Raw genomic sequence first — 20,048 nt, forward strand, 5'->3', positions numbered from 1 at the left:
GCTTTCTGTCCTACAACTTCAAAGTTCATTTATGTTGTGGCAAATAGCACAATCTCTTTCTTTTTTTTAAGGCTGAATAATATCCCTGTGTGTTTGTGTGTGTGTGTGTGTGTGTTTCAACATATTTTATCCATGTCTCTTGATGTACACTTAGGTTTTTTCCACGCTGGCTATTATGACTAATGCTGCAATGAACAAGAGAGTGCAAATATCGTTTCGAAGGGTGATTTCATTTCCTTTGAGTAGAACCCAGAAAAGGGTCTTTTGGGTCATATACTAATTCTATTTTTATCTTCTATAGGCACCTCCATACTGCTTTTCACAGTGGCTACACCTATCTACATTCCCACCAACAATGCACAAAGACTCCCTTTTGTCCACATCCTTGTCAACACTTGTTATCCCTTGACTTTTTGAAATAGTCATCCTAACGGGTGTGATGTGATATCTTATTGTGGTTTTGATTTGCATTTTCTTGATAGTGATGCTGATCATCCTTTCATATACTTGTTGACAATTTTTTTTTTTGTTTTCTTTGGAGAAATGTCTATTTATGTCTTTTGCTCATTTATTTTAATTTTTGTTATTTATTTTTTAATTTTTAAAATTTTTTTTAGACAGAGTCTTGCTCTGTCACCCAGGCTGGAGGGCAATGGCCTAATCGTGGCTCACTGCAACCTCCACCTCCTGGGTACAAGCGATTCTTCTGCCTCAGCTTCCCGAGTAGCTGGGACTACAGGCGTGCGTCACCACGCCTGGCTAATTTTTGTATTTTTAGTAGAGGTAAAGTTTCACCATGTTAGCCAGGATGTTCTCAATCTCCTGACCTCGTGATCTGCCCACCTTGGCCTCCCAAAGTGCCGGGATTACAGGCGTGAGCCACCGCACCTGGCCAATCTTTTGCTCATTTAAAAAATCAGATTATTTGTTTTACTGCTATTGAGTTTTGTGAGTTCTTTATATATTTTGGATATTAACCCCTTATTAGACAAATAGTTTGCAAATGTTTTCTCCCAACGTATGGGCTGTCTTTTTATTTTGTTGATTATTTTCTTTGCTGTGCTGAAGCTTTTTAGTTTGATGTAGTTTATTTACTTATTTTTGATTTTGTAGCCAGAGCTTTTAGTGTGATATCCAAAACAATTTTTGCCAAGGCCAATGTCAAGGAGCTTTCTCCCTATGTATTCTTCTAGCAGTTTTAAAGTTTCGAGTCTTACATTGACCTTTTATCCATTTTGAGCAGATTTTTGTGTATGGTGTAAGATATGGGTCCAATATCATTATTTTGCATGTGATATCTAGTTTTTCCAGCACCATTTATTAAAAAGACTATAATTTTGCTATTGTGTCTTCTTTGTATCCTTGCTGAAAATTAGTTGACTGCATATGTTCAGGTTTACGTATGGATTCTTTATGCTGTTCCATGTGTCGGTTTTTAAAGAGCATGGACTTTAAAGCAAGACTTTGAGTTCAAATCTCAGCCTCACATGGGGAAAATTACTTCATTTCTCTTTCACTTATAATAACAACAAGAACAAATATATGTAGTTCATGACTACATATTACATGAGTAAATACATATAAAAAAGAAGATTGGCAAATATTATGTACTTTATAACTGCTCGTTGCTTATTGTTATTAGCCATTATTATTGTTTGTGTTCTTGAAATACCTTGTATATAATAGGTGATAAGATATTTAATGATATAAATTTTGCCTTTTCCACATATTTACTTTGTCTTTCAAGAAATTAATAATATCATCAATGGTCATAGCAAATAAGGTCTAGCCATGTCATATTCCTTCCATGCCTCTGTTCCAGACTCTCCATTTGAGTGAGAGAGCAGGTAGAAGACTGTAAATCAATCCTAATAATAGCACATCTATTGGGAGTCACAGCAGAAGATTAGATAAATGACCAGTAAACATTTTATAAGGGCTGAGTGAGTTTTATTTTTTCTGGCATGTTAAATATGACCAAGCACAAAGGTGACCTGATTTTCCTTGCAATATTTGTTTAAGAAAACAGCTATGTCATATCCTTGGACCTTGAATATTCACATGTTTTTCCAAACTGGAATACCTGAATTCCAGAAGCTTTCTGATGTGTGATGTGTGTGTGTGAGTGTTTGAACAGATGTGAGACTGTGGCTTCCAGTGTGGGGAAATCTGCTCATGCATGTCTAGAGTCTCTGTCAACATTTATAGTTTTGCAACATATCTGTGTTTGTAGTTGTGGACATTTGTAATTTGCCTGTGCCCAGAATTTGCTCTTAGGAATAACCTAGACTAACATTAGCAATACGTTTGGGCACTTAAATTTAATGCTAACTCTAGAGTTCCCATGGCTCTCAAGAGTCATTCTGTGGTCCCCTGGATTGGAACACTATGGCTTGGCTCTTCTCTGGTCCCAGTGTCATCCTAGAGGAGAAATTCTTAGTGTCAGACCATGAACCACTTTTGAGAACCTGATGAAACTATGAACTCTGCTTTTAGGTAAATTTGTGTACTCTAACTCACACTAAATTTGTCAGCATTTCAAAGTTTCAGAGATCCCTGAGGTCCCTTTGCAAACTCCTCTCAAAGAATCAGTTGCAATCAGTTGGCTTTATTGTGCAAGAATCAAAATATTGAATGTGGCATGAATGTAAAATGTAAGGAGAGAAGAACTGAATCTGTGAAAATCACATTTTCAGTTGACTGAAGGCGGACAAATGACTGAAGGAGAGTGTGAAGTAGTCATTTGGTTTCAGCAAGTCCTATAAAAAATAAAGATAGTTTAGAAATTTATTTATAGTGTGTTAATAGTTCTCATGATATATATTTATTTAGCTTCCATAATTTTTCTTTTTTGTCGTATCTCATAAATAATCAGATTAAATATTTAAATTTAAATATTTAAAATAGGCATATAGTAAACTGAAAATAATAGACATTATGTAATATTTACAGAAAAACTGTCTTTTACATGTTTCTTTACATTTTGCATCAGTAAAATATGTAACTACTTATTAAATAACTTGCTTTCATGTTGTCTTTAATGAAGTTTTCTTATTTGGTTCTCAAAAATAGGATAAGCCAGCTGTCTAACCAGCTCTTATTCTCTTTTTCTTAACAGATATCCTGTTGAACAGCAACTAAACAACACAGTTTACCCATACGCTAGTCTAAGGAAATCACAGTGTATTTTCCCTGTTTTTTGGCAAGTTAGACAGCCCATATAAAAATAAATGACATAGTAATTAAGCCCCACTATCTGATATTAAACAGGTTTGGTTTGCCTCCCACTTGCATGTTCTAGCTGTGATAATTTACTTAATGTCCTCAGTCCTACTAGTTTTTATTCCTAAATTTGAGATAGGAATAATATCTGTTTCGTGTAGTTACTATGGGAATCAACAGACATAATTATGTACAGTTTTTATCATTTAGTGGAGACTTAGGATATTGGTTAAAAATAAATGTTAATATTTATTAATTTCACTTTATCTTTTCCAATCCATGACATTTTACAGATCGATCAGTTTTTAAAATCCTTTCACATGTGCATTCTCAGTTGAGTCTCATAGCAACCAGAAATGAGAAAATAAAAATTCAGAGAAAGTAATGACCAGCCTATGGTCATTAGGCAAGAAGATGAAAGAAGCAGACTTTTCTGGGCTAACGCTAGTCCCATGATATCACAGACCATTGTCTGGTATTTTAGATCATAAAACATGTAAATATCTGATGCACTGAAAATATTTGTTGCAAAGAAACTCAAAATTTTGCAATTTTCTCCCCAAAGTGTGTTTTTTATTTTTTTTCAGTCGGAGTCTCGCTCTGTCGCCCAGGCTGGAGTGCAGTGGGGCGATCTCGGCTCACTGCAAGCTCCGCCTCCTGGGTTCATGCCATTCTCCTGCCTCCACCTCTTGAGAAGCTGGAACTACAGGCGCTCGCCACCAAGCCCGGCTAATTTTTTGTATTTTTAGTAGAGAAAGGGTTTCACCATGTTAGCCAGGATGGTCTCGATCTCCTGATCTTGTGATCACCCGCCTCGGGGGGCGGGGGGGGGGTCCCAAAGTGCTATAATTACAGGCATGAGCCACTGCGCCCAGCCTCCCCAAAGTATTTTACACTCTTTGGATATTTTTCACTTTGTTAATCATTCTCTTTGCTTAAATTCTTCTCATAAGTTTCAGATTATTTTAGAGTCTACCATTATCCATTGGTCCAAGTAATAAATAGTAACATTTTGCATCACATTCAGTGTTCTGAAAGTATCCTTTTAATATTTACGTGCTTTTCAAGTTAAGCATTATAATTCTTCCATGGGTTTATCTTAGAATAGGAGAAATATGAGAGGCTTAACTTCATGAGTCATTTTGGAAATGATGTCTGAAACAAAGAAATGCATGGAAACATATCATTTCCTTTCACTCTTCATACTACAATGAGAGTGCAAGAGAATTGTTACATAATTAAAATTTACTTAAACCCATATTCTATATAACTTTGTCTAAAATTATTTTTGAAATAAAAATCATGAAGGTGTTACTTGCTGTTTTACTCTACTGTCATAGTTTGTGTGTGAATAAGGATGAAATAAAACTATTACATTCTAAGAGTGTCCCAATTGTCATAAAAAAGTTTGATAATAAAGTTGCCAATTATTTTCACTTTGTCAAATAAAATTATTTTAAATTTCCAGTTGGAACAGAATCTGGTATATCAATACTATGGGTTTACCAAGGTAAAATTGTAAGTACCCTGTTTTTTTCTGCTTCTGTAACACACTTAGTTTATCTATTTGTACTATTTTAGAATTTATGGTTGTATTCATAAATCCATGCTTCTTGTCAGAATTATTCATTTTGTATATGTTCATTTACCTGTGTTGTCTTCTTTGATATTTCCTTGGTGTTTTCACGCCGTAGGTGTAGTAACTGAGACTGTGGTTGTCTCAGGGGTGCTCGTGATGATGGACTCTGAAAAATCTTCTGGAGTGACTACACTGTCAACCGTTGGTTCAGTGGTAGGAGCTGATGTAAGTTCAACAGTAGTGATGGTATTGATGGTAGGGATGATTATTTTATCCTGAATTTTCTTTGGGGGGATGGCAATAAATGATGGATGTAGGTTTGGACGATGTACCACAGTGGGTAGGTGGCTATTTGATAGGTATTGCCACTGAGGAATTTGGGCATGTGGCCTAACTACAGCTAGGTTTGCATAGTATGTGCGAGGCACATATGGATTATTAATTGCTATAGCTGGTCTGTGTTGGTACAAATTGGTTCCATAATAAGGATAGCTATTTGGCACATAATACATTGGGACATATGGAGCTGTTTTCTGATAGAACCGTCTTTCACCGTTCTCATGGCACTACAAAAAAGAATAAATTATACAGAATATTATTATTATAGACCCAAATGTGGAAATACCTTAAATCTGCATTTTTTTGAAATAATATAGTATGTGCCATTGAGTAAGATATTAGAAGTAGGGAACCCAGCAACAATATAAGATGTTGATTTGTACATTGCCTTTCCACTTCATGATTTTCAATATTATAAATATTATTTTGATAATATCAATATAATATTTGTTTCAAAGAAATTAGATGAGTTTATTCATAATGTAAACCATATTGCCCAGAGTTTGGCATATATAGAAAGTGATCTGATATGTTAGCTATTATAGGTACAACACAGAGAAAAATATCATTCAGAACTTTGACATGTTATATGCAAGCACAACATGCAGACACACACAAAAGGCACACACACACATGTGTATTCTCACCACATATTTGTAATTGATCTCAAATTTTATTCATTTAAAAATTAGCCCAAGAGCACATTTATTTTTCCTAAACTAATTATAGCAGAATAGTAATATAATGTGATGTGGAGCGATTCCTGGATTTGAATTTTGGATTTTTTTTTTTTTTTTGAGACAGAGTATTGCTCTGCTGCCCAGGCTGGAGTGCAGTGGCCGGATCTCAGCTCACTGCAAGCTCCACCTCCCGGGTTCACGCCATTCTCCTGTCTCAGCCTCCCGAGTAGCTGGGACTACAGGCGCCTGCCTCGTCGCCCGGCTAGTTTTTTGTATTTTTTAGTAGAGACGGGGTTTCACTGTATTAGCCAGGATGGTCTCGAACTCCTGACCTCATGATCCGCCCATCTCGGCCTCCCAAAGTGCTGGGATTACAGGCTTGAGCCACCGCGCCCGGCCGAATTTTGGATTCTTGTTGTTGTTGTTGTTTAATTTTCTTCACAAAAGATTAGATAAAGGATTGTCTATATCTTAGCATGGATGGTCTTTACAATTTGGCATATTTTTGCAGTGACTGGTACTGGTAGTTCCTTTCCATGTTTACTGCTTCCTTCAGGAGCTCTTGTAGGGCAGGCCTGGTGGTGACGAAATCGCTCAGCATTTGCTTGTCTGTAAATGATTTTATTTCTCCTTCACTTATGAAGCTTAGTTTCGCTGGATATGAAATTCTGGATTGAAAATTCTTTTCTTTAAGAATGTCGAATATTGGCCCCTGCTCTATTCTGGCTTGTAGAGTTTCTGGCGAGAGATTCACTGTTAGTCTGATGGGCTTCCCTTTGTGGGTAACCCGACCTTTCACTCTGGCTGCCCTTAACATTGTTTCCTTCATTTAAACTTTGGTGAATCTGACAATTATGTGTCTTGGAGTTGCTCTTCTCAATAGATGCAGAAAGGGCCTTTGACAAAATTCAACAGCTCTTCATGCTAAAAACTCTCAATATTAATTAGGTATTGATGGGATGTATCTCCCAATAATAAGCGCTATTTATGACAGACCCACAGCCAATATCATACTGAATGGGCAAAAACTGGAAGCATTCCTTTTGAAAACTGGCACAAGAAAGGGATGTCCTCACTCACCACTCCTGTTCAAAATAGTGGTGGAAGTTCGGGCCAGGGCAATCAGGCAGGAGAAAGAAATAAAGGGTATTCAGTTAGGAGAAGAGGAAGTCAGATTGTCTCTATTTGCAGATGACATGATTGTATATTTAGAAAACCCTATTATCACAGCCCAAAATCTTTTTAAGCTGATAAGAAACTTCAGCAAAGTCTCAGGATACAAAATCAATGTGCAAAAATCACAAGCATTCTAATACACCAATAGCAGACAAACAGAGAGCCAAATCATGAATGAACTCCCATTCGCAATTGCTTCAAAGAGAATAAAATACCTAGGAATCCAGCTTACAAGGGATGTGAAGGACCTCTTCAAGGAGAACTAAAATCCACTGCTCAACGAAATAAAAGAGGACACAAACAAATGGAAGAACATTCTATGCTCATGGATAGGAAGAATCAATATTGTGAAAATGGCCATACTGCCCAAGGTAATTTACAGATTCACTGCCATCCCCATCAAGCTACCAATGACTTTCTTCACAGAATTGGAAAACACTACTTTAAAGTTGATATGGACTTGAAAAAGACCCTGCATTGCCAAGACAACCTAAGTGAAAAGAACAAAGCTGGAGGCATCATGCTACCTGACTTCAAACTATACTACAAGGCTAAAGTAACCAAAACAGCATGGTACTAGTACCAAAACAGAGATATAGACCAGCGGAACAGAACAGAGCCCTCAGAAATAACACAACATGTCTACAACTATCTGATTTTTGACAAACCTGACAAAAACAAGAAATGAGGAAAGGACTCCCTATTTAATAAATGGTGCTGGGAAAATTGGCTAACAATATGTAGAAAGCTGAAACTGGATCCCTTCCTTACACCTTGTACAAAAATTAATTCAAGATGGATTAAAGACTTAAATGTTAGACCTAAAACCATGAAAAACCCGGAAGAAAATCTAGGCAATACCATTCAGGACATAGGCATGGGCAAGGACTTCATGTCTAAAACACAAAAAGCAATGGCAACAAAAACCAAAATTGACCAATGGGATCTAATTAAACTAAAAAGCTTCTGCACAGCAAAAGGAACCACCATCAGAGTCTACAGGCAACCTACAGAATGGGAGAAAATTTTTGCAATCTACTCATCTGACAAAGGGCTAATATCCAGAATCTACAAAGAACTCAAATTTACAAGAAAAAAACAACCCCATCAAAAAGTGGGCAAAGGATATGAGCTTCTCAAAAGAAGATATTCATGCAGCCAACAAACACATGAAAAAATTACTCATCATCATTGGCTATCAGAGAAATGCAAATCAAAACCACAATGAGATAGCATCTCACACCAGTTAGAATGGTGATCATTAAAAAGTCAGGAAACAACAGGTGCTGGAGAGGATGTGGAGAAATAGGAACACTTTTACACTGTTGGTGGGACTGTAAACTAGTTCAAGCATTGTGGAAGACAGTGTGGCGATTCCTCAAGGATCTAGAGCTAGAAATACCATTTGACCCAGCCATCCCATTACTGGGTATATACCCAAAGGATTATAAATCATGCTGTTATAAAGACACATGCACACGTATGTTTATTGCGGCACTATTCACAATAGCAAAGACTTGGAACCAACCCAAATATCCCCCAATGATAGACTGGATTAAGAAAATGTGGCACATATACACCATGGAATACTATGCAGCCATAAAAGGGATGAGTTCATATCCTTTGTAGGGACATGGAGGAAACTGGAAACCATCATTCTCAGCAAACTATCACAAGGAAAAAAAACCAAACACCGCATGTTCTCACTCATAGCTGGGAATTGAACAATGAGAACACTTGGACACAAGGAGGGGAACATCACACACCGGGGGCCTGTCGTGGGGTGGCGGGAGGGAGGAGGGATAGCATTAGGAGATATACCTAATGTAAATGACGAGTTAATGGATGCAGCACACCAACATGGCATATGTATACATATGTAACAAATCTGCATGCTGTGCACATGTACCCTAGAACTTAAAGTATGTTTAAAAAAAAAGAATTGTCTATATCTACGTGCCTCTGTTTAAAAATTTGTCATAAAAATTCATTGGTAGACCTTTCGATATGAATAGAAATAAATCAACAAAATTGTACTACAGAGCAAACATTTCTCCTAAAATGAGATATATTTAAATGTATTCAGATATGTGTGGGAAACAAAAGGGGAAGTAAATATAGATGTATGAGAAGTATTCTAGGAGGGGTCAGAGAAGAAACTTTCCTTGTCTTAAAAAGTGGAAAGGGGAAATATTAAGCTTTACTTATGTTTTCATTTTTTTCCAATATGAAATGCTGAAAGAGTTTTCTTATATTGTGAAATATACATGAAAAGCAAAGATACATGACAGGTTATATAGGAAAACAAAACTTTCAGATAGAACGTCAATGTTGATTCATATCACCTTTTGCTGAAATGAATTTTGGAAATATTATTAGATTATTTAATGAGATGAAATACTTAAGTTTTAGACAGAAGGCATCTGTAGTATGACTGACCTTTACAGAATATATTTTGCAGTTCATGCCTCTAATAGAAATAATTGAAATAGACTTACTGATGGTTGTTTCTGGTTTTGAACCTCTGCAGCCTGGGGAGTTCCAGAAGAAGTAAGAATTAAAAAAAAAAAAAAAAAAAAAAAGGAAGACTTAAATCAGTTAAAAAAATTTTTGTGTTAAAGACAAAATATGTTTTCTTTTTGTGTTTTAAAATATTTTTCATGATTGATCTATGAGGCCTGTTGGACTACTTAAGAAGCAACAGTAGTGTAACTGATTAATAATAATAAACTTCATGTTTATATTGTCTTTACATATAACTACCTAGAATGAAAAAGTCACTGTGGGAAAAATTAGTCATCTGACCGCCGTGCCAGCAAATACACAATACACTTAAATGAAAAGTATGAATAATTTCTATTCAGTTTTTATTAAATATACATTGTTAAAAATTAGAGGAGTATTGAGCCTTTTTTCCTTTCTCTGCTCTCATACTAAGATGATTCATAAGGTTTACTTAGAAAATTTAAAATATTGCCTCTTGCATAACCTTAAAATATAAATAATAATGTTTTTAATACCATCTTTCATTTGTTTTTATAGTGCTTTTCTTAGTTTTGAATTGTGACATATTTAGAGAATCAGGAATGAGAACACAATTTTATGGACATGTATTTATAAAACTAAAAACTCCAAAGCTTTTAGAAACTTTTGAAAGGAGGTATAATATTAAATAGTTTTAAATGAACAGTTCTGGTTTAGGACATTACACATGTATTTGTTGAGTATAAAATGACTCTAGAAACCTTTTGGAAGGTGTGAGTGTAGAAAGTCAGAAATTTGAGAAGGTAATAAAGTTTTCTTGCTTTAAGACAAAGACTTGCTTTTCTTTAAATATATTAAATCATTAGTTTAAAATGTAAAGAAGCAATATGAGTCTGGGCATGGTGTCTCACCCTGTAATCCCAGCACTTTGGGAGGCAGAGGTAGGTGGATCATCTGAGGTCAGGAGTTCAAGACCAGCCTGGCCAACATGGTGAAACCCTGACTCTACTAAAAATACAAAAATAAACTGGGCATGGTGGCGGAAGCTTGTAGTCCCAGCTATTCGGGAGGCTGAGGCAGGAGAATTGCTTGCTCCTGGGAGGCAGAGGTTGCAGTAAGCCAAGATTGCACCACGGCACTCCAGCCTGGGTGACAGAGCGAGACTCTGTCTAAAAAAAAAAAAAAAAAAAAAAAAAGAAGTAATATGAATATTGTAGAAAGTATACTTTAAAAAATTCTGACCATCTGGATACCTTAAGGCAATATCAACCTATGCTATGTATTCCTGGTATATTCTTGTCTAAAAAGTATCCAGCGTTTTTATAAGAAATGTGTTATCTCATATTTTTTAAATTTATATCATAGGTTTCATACCTACATTTTTATAGTTGATAACTAAGTTGTCAATGATTATGTCATGAAATGTTTATTTCTTATTGTTATCTATTAAGATAAAATTTTAATTATAAACAGACAGATGATTAACATCTGTATACCAGTGGCCTTTTAAATAATTTTCATTAATACCTTAAAAAGATTTTTCACAAATGACATTTGTTTTCAGCGATTCTTTGATAGAAATTATCAAATTGTGGTACAGAAAATTTGTGCCAAATTATAATGTCACCAATAGGCTATGTGTTTATGCAGTTTAGTACATAATTGCTAGTAAAATATTATCTAACTATTTTTATTTTGGGGGAAGGGATAAAATAGTACATAAAACATGGTATCACATTGATATTTTAATTTGTATAAATTTGACTACTCATAAGATTGAATGGTAAAATCAGTAAACTTAAATTATTTTTTTCTGTATATTTGTTCATGTCCCTGAGGCCTGAAGCCTTTGTGAAAATGGGAAGGAATGTTTGAAAGACGAATCCAGCTCAGGTAGCTCAGGAACAGGTTGCTATGCAGCAGGGATTTGTGGATCCTTTTATGATTTAAACTTTAAGCCCTATTACTCAAAGAGAAAACCTAAGTTCCAAATGTTCAGGTGGCCACAAAATATCTGAGTTGTAGAACTCAAAGTTTTAACAGGTAATTTTGACTCCAAGAATTGACCTAATAGAATTAATAGACATGTTATACATAGGCACAACATGCAGATAATAGAATTAACTAATAGATGTTAACTTAAAAGCAAGTCTATACTTAATAATAAATAAATATTACAGAGATTTACAGAACAAGGACTAGTGCTCCCCAAAATTTTACAATCCAGGAGGTGGACATATACCATTATTATGCTTGCCTCCTTTGTGAGTGCCTAGAATCCCCAGATGAACATGAAAACAAAAAGAGGCAATAGCCAAAACAACAATAAAAACAAATCAAAAAATTAAAAGACAAAAACAGAACTTTTTCTAGGTCCAGTAGCCTTAAAACATTGCATATAATTCAAGATAATGCCTGCAAACCTTCAAGCTGTTTATGGCCATGGATCCCTGGAAAGGGGTCAGTCAATTGACATAATGGAGAAGAATATAACAAAAGATAATGATTCGAATATTAAAGGCAGAAGTATCAAGGTCTTTGAAACTTGTGAAAAAGCTTAACCAAAGTTGACCTTTGAAGGATTTTGTTTCCATAAAGACATTGGAGTCTGGGTGAGATATGAACTTAATTGAAATAATTTCTGATTCCCAGACTATGATTTCTGTAGTTATTCTTTCTGAATTATCTTTAATGCATTTATAATTTTAAAATGTTTTCAGTATTGTTTTCCCCACAGACTGTATTTTCTCTATAGTATGAGAATTTTAAAAGTTTCCTATATATGATTAACTGTGATTTCTTAATTCACAGAACTAAATGGATATCCAAAAGAACATGACTTTGATTTTATAATAGAAATAATATTTAAAAAATTAACCTTAAAATATAACAAGTTTGTAGATATTTTGGTCTATGAAGTATAACTGTATTTAGAAATTTGAATAGTTAGAGCCCTTAAATAAAAATTTCTTAAAGTCAGTACAAACTAATTAGATGAAATTAACTTACCAAAAAAGGCAGGGTTAATGTCAGCACATTCACGACTAGAAGAAAACTCTTCATTATTGCACCTAATGATATATTTAAAAAATTAATTTAGGAGAATTTGTTACTAGAAATTTAGGAGTGACTTGAATACAATGCTTGCTTTGATTAAGAAAAAAAAGCCAGATTTACAGGTAGATTTAGCCAATGTGAAAAATTTATTTTAACAAAAGAATGTAAAAACTCAAACTTGGAGTAAAACGTTTCTGAATTTAATTTTTGACAACATTAATGGAATTATAAAATTATCATTACTATGTCAAATGTTGAGATTATCAAGGTAAATATGCAGGCCTTGCCAATGAGTAGCATCAATTTTAGGACGAGTGTTGAAACATACACGAAAAACTGTAAGAGGGAAAAAAGTAGAAAATGCCACAAAAGTGGTTTTCTACTAATAAAAGTTTCAGTTAAGAGAAGCAGCAGTCTTTGTGTGGGAAAATGACGTACAGGTGAGGCTTGCCTATGCAGGGTTTAATAGGGAGAGAAGTATTTCAAGTAGAGGAGAAAGTCTTGAGAATCACCATGAACATTTGATTGGAATCTTGTGTAAGAAGGGAAATACAAGATTGGAAGGAAAGTTTAGAGCAGAAAAAGTAAACACCTTTAAATTAATGGTGGGTGAAAAAGCTAGGCATGGCTTTATAAACAACAGAAAACAATTGATTGTTTTCGGACTAGAAAGTGTATGACTATACATTTCTTAGAGGACTGAGTTCTCTGTAACTTTGATCAAGTGATTTCCCTTTCCTGGGCTTTACATTTTCTTATGTGTAAAACTAGGGTTTGAACTTAGAGATTTCTAAAAATCTATAAGTCCATGATCAATCCAACAGAAATATGTAGGATGGAATGGGAAGTGGAGGGTTATGAAACTGTTTTCTTTATAACATGCTTCTCCAGTAATCATAACTGATATGATTAACTCGATTGTTTTAATAAGAAATATAGAGATGATACAGTGGCTTTGACTAAAATATTTAAAGAAATAAATTAACCTTATTTTTCTAAAAGAGTATATACAGTGTCATACCGGCTTATTTGATTTTTAATAAATCATCTTTTTAGACAATAATAATATATGATACCCCAAACTTTTCATATTAAGTATATATTATGTTTAGGAAGTAATTACTAACTTCATCTTGTTGCAGCTATTGTTATTGATATACTCATATAAACTTGAATCACTACAAACTTGAACTTTACAATAAAGATTCACAGAATTAAAGTCTCAGATAGAGGATGGAAAGCACATTGTACTCCATTAGCGTCTGATTCTCAGGTAATAATGATTAGGAAGGCTGTCTACTGAAGTGACTTCAAAACTGCCCATACGATGTCATCCAATTTCCATTCGATGGAACTCATTTGGAATCAATTTGAACAATCTAAGAAAACTCATATTTCTTTAAGTGGGATGAAGCTCCTTATTAATGCTTCACTTGCTAGTGATCTTTTAGGATTATAGACTGAAAATATTTTCATGATGAATCACAGACCCCTTATCAATTCATACCGTAAAATGATATGTAAACAAAAGAAAATATTCTGTAAAATGGTAGTAATTTGTTTTTGGCACAAACAAAAATTACAGAGATAAGACCATACTTTGCATATCAGCTACATTTGCATTTGCCCTCATCACTTGGTAAGAAGAAATAGTTTGTGAAATGGTAGCGTTATACAGCTTTCATGAGTATTTGAAAGACATGTTTTAAAAAAATAATTATTCCATAACAGATAAAATTATGACTTTTATAGAAATAAAATTTGAAAGTTATTAAGGGATCAATTGCGATTATTTTCATGAGTCCAACTTCCTGAGAAATTAACTCTTAATATTTGTCTGTAGGAATATGTTAAATGCCTTTTTTGTTTGGAATTCACAATGTCTACTATGATTTAGGTGGTGTCAGAATTCGACTGGCACCCAGATTAAAGTTAAAAATAAATTTGATCATAACACAATCCAGAACTTAGGTTTAGGTTAGAAATTAATTTTAAAGTGATACTAGGTCATATTCAAGCTTAACAATAACTAAAAGGAAGAAAATGTGATTATGAAATAACTATGGTGATGTCCCAACTAACTACTGTGAAAAGAATCACTTTCTTTTCTCAGGTGTTTCAGCAGCATTACCTTTCCTCGTGCCAGTCAGGTCTTGGTTGGCAGTAGGTTGAGTTGGCTTGTCAGCTGCAGAGAAGACCCAAGATAAATAACTGAAGACCAGACCAATTAAAGGATATTAGTACCTTGAGTCACACTATTCTGTTTCCCTCCTACTTTTTACCCAATAAGATGATGACAGAAAGGAAAGATTTGATGACAGCAGGGTCACCTTTGGGTCAATCCTTTTTAATGAAATGCAGAGAAGGATGTAGAGTCATCACTCATAAAGCTTGAAAAAAGAGTATTCATATCTTTTTAAATAATCTTTTTTGTTTTATAAAGAAATATAGAAGAATTTTAAAAAATATTAATTGTATTCTTATTCAACTTATCCTATCTATTTGAACTTAAAACTGCTGTTGAAATGAAAAATGGCCACAATACTTTCACATTTTAATTGTTTCTTTTAGTTTAAGAACCTGGATTTCAAGTGATACTGCATCTGGTATAGACTGTGGTTGGTCTTCTTCCTTCCAGAATTACAATGATTGATTTTTAAAAATTAAATAATTGGCCATCTCACACACACTCAAGAGCACCTCCTTATAAAAGTCAAACCCGTATATGAAACATTTTAATTGGTGTAAAGTGGGGAACCATTTGCATTTGAGCTGCAGCACATTTTCTCCCATATGCATTGACTACATACTTAGTGATTTATTATTCTCTTATGAATAAACTTTTTTAAGATTTTAAATTTCATTAATATAGGTGAACCATTTTGAAAAAACATTATTAAATTATTGAATTGGAGATATTTGTTCTGATTTAAGGAAAGTCATTTTGACTTAGAGCATAAATCACCAGCCCACTGACATTGTGAATATTTTGGCAAAAAATAGCTAAACAAAAAATTTGTTTAGATAATTCAGGAAAGAATATTTTCTTTTACTTGCTTTTCTCAAGAAATAATGTTAACTGTGACTTCATTTTGGCTGTGAAGAACTGACCAGATTGAGGAACTTACAGGAATTAATGTAAGACTGCCAGAACACAAACAAGAAATAATATCAGCATTGTAGTTATGTCTATGTTCCTATCTGTTTCTTAGAACTATTGCATGTCTTAGAAAGTTAGGAACAATATTCTAAACCCTAGAATACTTATTTGGATTACACAGAGTAAAATGAGATTTTCTGTTTCTCAGAATAGTTGGTTTCTGCAGTTCAAAAAGAGATGACAGAATTTAAAATTGCTAAACCAAGTTGCTAAAGTAATAACACCAGCCATTCTATCTGAACTATTTAGTCACAATGTTTTCCTTTGATTCTCAGGGTCCATGGTTGAAAGACTATGATCTGGTCATTCCTCAAATTTTGAAGGTGTTCTATTTCACATAGTAATTTCTCAGCCATTGATTTAAAATCATAAGAGTGATAATGATTTTCAGTTGAGTATTGAATTATTTAATTTACAAGTAGCAGACACTCAGAACACTTCTGAAGACATTGCTTTCACAGGAAAATATATTTTAAGAACATCTGAGAGTGCTAATAATCTTTTCTCCCACCAAGATAAACACATGTTTGCCATGGTATCATCCCCATTCACTTCAAACACTGATGTAGCTTTTGTGGGGCTTTGCAAAACTGGACATTATTATTTGAGCACATACATTATTTTAGGTACTGGACATTATTCTTTGAGCACATACTTTATTTCAGGTACTGTTTCAGGCAGTAGGGATAAATTAGTAACCAAAGCAGGTAAACATCTCTGTTCTTGTGGAGTTCGTAGTCTAAAATTTACTTGAATACTGGTAACTTTGGATATTTCCCATATCTACTGATCTAAGGCAGTCTTAGTGAAAGTGTTTTGTTTTGAGTGACTGGAGTAGATGAACTAGGTGCTATCGAATGCTCTATATTGGATATCTATATCCAATGGAGCTATCCATTCTATAATGGAGCTATCCAATGCTCTTGTGTTTTCCAAAGAGAAGCAAAAGGAGGATCAGAACTCGCCTGATCTGAAATCTCCAAGGAAGCTGCAACAGTGCTGAACAAGGCCTCCAAATTGAGAGTGTTTATAATTTGGAACGAATCCACCAGTCTTTCTCGAGTTATGCATCCATCAATAGGGGGCATGGCCTGATTCTGGAATATCCCTGGATTATGGAACGAGAACCAACAGGCTTCTTAGTCCAACTGCAACTTCCCTTTGTTTAGGTCCTGATAATCAGTGCATATTCATACCACCATTCACGCACTGGGACTGGGGTAAGAGGCTATTGTGGGTACACAAGTTCACATTTTAAACATTATAAACAAAACCATTTTGCAATAAATGACATAATGATTATTGACTCATATACACTATTTTATTAGTAACAACTTCTTGTTACTCTGTTAATGTTTCTTACATTTGAAATGTACATCATGTCTATTTTATCTTCCTTTGATGGTATTTACATGCATGTAGTTTTATTTTTTCTGTCTCATTTTATTTATCGGCCACTTCATTAGTACCAGGCTGACCTCAACACTCTATTTTGTTCTTGAAGTACAATGATGTCTGTAACAGTACTTGCAATGTAAATGACAAGCAGAGCTTTTCATAGGATTAGTAAGGCATCAGAAAACTGATACTTTAGTGTAGAAATTTGTATGCTTCAAAAATGTTTGTCATATGTATGTAAAAACCATGGAAAAAATAGCATAAAATGCTCTTAAAAATGGTCAACAAACTAAAGCAAAGTGAAATATCAAAATTTTACTCTCCTGTAGCCACATCTGTTAAACAAACAATGCACATACAAACTGTTTGTATTAGAAACAAAGTACTTTTGGGAGTATAATAGACAGCCACAATCTCTGTTTGAGGAGATTATCTAAGGAGATAGTGCTTTCTCCTGAACATTTACAGAAAGACTATTTTGAGATTGTGAGGAGACATTTGATGTCATCTGGAGCCTAGAGTGAATGTCATTATGACTTTAGCATTAGCGCACACATTAATTTATTCCTCAGTAAGTTTTAGAGTCCAAAGATTTCTGAAGCCATTAAAATATACAGATTTAAAAATACAAGGAATAATCAATTTATGTAAAGTGTGATTTCTCCAGCGTGATCCCAAGACCCCTATAATCCTGTCCTATGTTTACTTCATTCTTGTTATTCTTGTTACCATTCAAAATAAACAGCCAGCTCATCAGTGATCTCTGTGTAGCCAAATCTAATGGTAGCTGTTAGATATTCTTCCCACTCAATATTTTAGCAGCTCTTGGCATGGTGATTCATTTTTCTGACTGGTAAAACTTTTTGACTTTTCCTTCTTTTTTTTCCCCTCGAGTCACTTAAAGCTGCTCTTAATTTTCATTTTGGTTCCTCTTATTTTCCTCAAACTCTAAATTTAGGAGAACTTTTAAAAATTCTTCCAGCATCCACCACCACTCTATCTTTTCTCCCTCTATCTTTAATATCTTTCTAGTTGATGTACTCAAGTCTTGTAACCTTAAGTATCATCAATAGGCTATTGCCTTCACTGATATCTAGATTCAAGTATCCAATAGCTATTTTAAAATCTCTATTTGCATGTAAAATAGACATCTCCAAATTATCATGAACAAAACAAAATCTTTTATTTCCAAATATGCCCTGTTTCACAACTAGTTCTCCACTAGTCTCTTTGCTCCTTTAGTAAGCAGAGTCATGATACTACTAGTGGCTCAAGGGCCATCTAGTGACCCCTATAGGTCATCTTTTCTCTCCTCCCTGAAACAACTTGTTAGAAGAATTATTAATTCTATCTTAACAGTATACCCCAAATCTGACACTACTTTCTAATCTGACCTTTGTTGCTTTAGTCCCGGCCACTGGCGTGTCACACCTGAACCATCCTAATATTTCCGTTTTTGGTCTCTGCTTTCACTCTTATCACCCTATATTCATTTTTTACACAGTTACAAAAATGTTATTTTTAACATATATCTGACATGATGATTATTCTGCTTAAATTCTCAATGGATTCCTATGCACTTACAACACATTCAAACTTTTTACCATGAACCGTTTCTAAATAATTTGGTCTCTATCCATCTTATCTTATCTTCTACCCCTTTTTCTCTCACTGTGAGCTGGTTTCAATGACCTTTCTGTTACTAGAATGTGCCAAATTCTTTTCTAAATCAGGAACTTCCACTTATATTCATGGTCCCTGGAATGTTCTTACCTCAATTCTCAGAAATGTTCCCTGTATTATTTGGGATTCACCGCAAATGTCTTCATTTCAGAGAGGCTTTCCTTGGCACTTTGTCTAAATACTTCTTCTTCATCACTCTATTATTTTACCTTTTATTTTCCTCATATTACGACATAAAATTTTTTTTTTAACTTATATATGTTCATTTACTATTTCCTGTCCTTTTCCACTAGAAAATAATGGTCTCAGTCTCTAAACCTTTGCTTGGCACATATTAGACACATACTTTTTGAGCAAATGATTAACTATCTGTACTACTTGTTTAAGTTGCAAATTCCTGCCTAACCCCACAATATGGAGTCAAAATTTTCAGAGCAGGAATGTTCCTAGAAATCTGAATAACAAACAAGAAACTAAATAATATTTTATGCAGATCAATGTTTTGGAATTACTGCTGTCCTCTAGATGAGGCCAGAACCTAGTCAAGAAGAATGTCTGAAATAGTCAGGCATATTATCTGTTTTCTCCTTGAATTCTAACTTCATAGAAGAGATAGAACATGTAGAGGAGGGATGGATTTTTCTGGGCTCTGTTTTCCTGTGAGTGTATTAGAACTGACCTTCCCCTGACTGTTGGGGAGGCTGGTCTCTAGCTGGGCTCTCATTTAGAGTGACCACAATTAGAATTCAATGTGTCTCTCTGCTCTTATTTCATTCCCGTGCTAATGTCTTGGATATTTGAGGGGAAGGTAGACTCTTCCTTAAGCGATTGTGGGGAGGATCCATTAGGTGGTCCATGCCTTGCTGTTTGCCTTGCTGTACTGCTATTAGTGTCCTTCAGCTACCTTGGTTTGATGCCCATGGCTTTGGCCAAAGTTTCAACTCTGCCCGGGCATTATTGAATTAACATAGAATTCTAAATAAATACTGTCTCCTAGATATATTAGCTATTTTTATAAGGAAATAACTCATCAGGTTCCCTTTACTTTGTATCTGCATGAAAAATTGATAGAAATGTTATTTAGTGAACAAGAATATTATTAAGATGTTTATCTTTTGCTTCTCAGGTTAGAGGTTGTTCCCTAAGATTAATAGAACTTTATATATTTATTAGAAATATGTTTTAAAATATTTTACTCCCATCTTTTGCTCTTTTATCTTTGTCCAATGAAAATAAACATCATTAAAAACACCCCTTTTCAATAAAATAT

At 34.4% G+C, this 20,048-nt stretch overlaps 1 protein-coding gene and 1 long non-coding RNA gene across 2 annotated transcripts in view; one reads left to right on the plus strand and one right to left on the minus strand.

The window, feature by feature from the left end:
* The window catches only part of LOC117086366, a 90,556-nt gene extending 87,310 nt beyond the window's left edge, over positions 1-3,246 (plus strand). The window contains exon 4 of the long non-coding RNA XR_004438307.1: positions 3,119-3,246. This is a non-coding gene — a long non-coding RNA (uncharacterized LOC117086366). The remainder of the gene's footprint in view (positions 1-3,118) is intronic.
* CSN3 (casein kappa) lies at positions 2,593-14,740 on the minus strand. The gene is made up of 5 exons (XM_033215982.1): positions 14,669-14,740; positions 12,490-12,551; positions 9,495-9,527; positions 4,872-5,367; positions 2,593-2,759 (listed from the first exon to the last, which is right to left on the minus strand). Exons 2-4 carry the CDS (start codon positions 12,541-12,543, stop codon positions 4,906-4,908), a joined length of 549 nt encoding a protein of 182 aa, XP_033071873.1. The 5' UTR covers positions 12,544-12,551; positions 14,669-14,740; the 3' UTR covers positions 2,593-2,759; positions 4,872-4,905.
* Between the last annotated feature and the right edge of the window lie 5,308 nt (positions 14,741-20,048).

This window comes from Trachypithecus francoisi, unplaced genomic scaffold (genome assembly GCF_009764315.1).
Source record: "Trachypithecus francoisi isolate TF-2019V2 unplaced genomic scaffold, Tfra_2.0 Lachesis_group1, whole genome shotgun sequence".
Classification (NCBI taxonomy): domain Eukaryota; kingdom Metazoa; phylum Chordata; class Mammalia; order Primates; family Cercopithecidae; genus Trachypithecus; species Trachypithecus francoisi.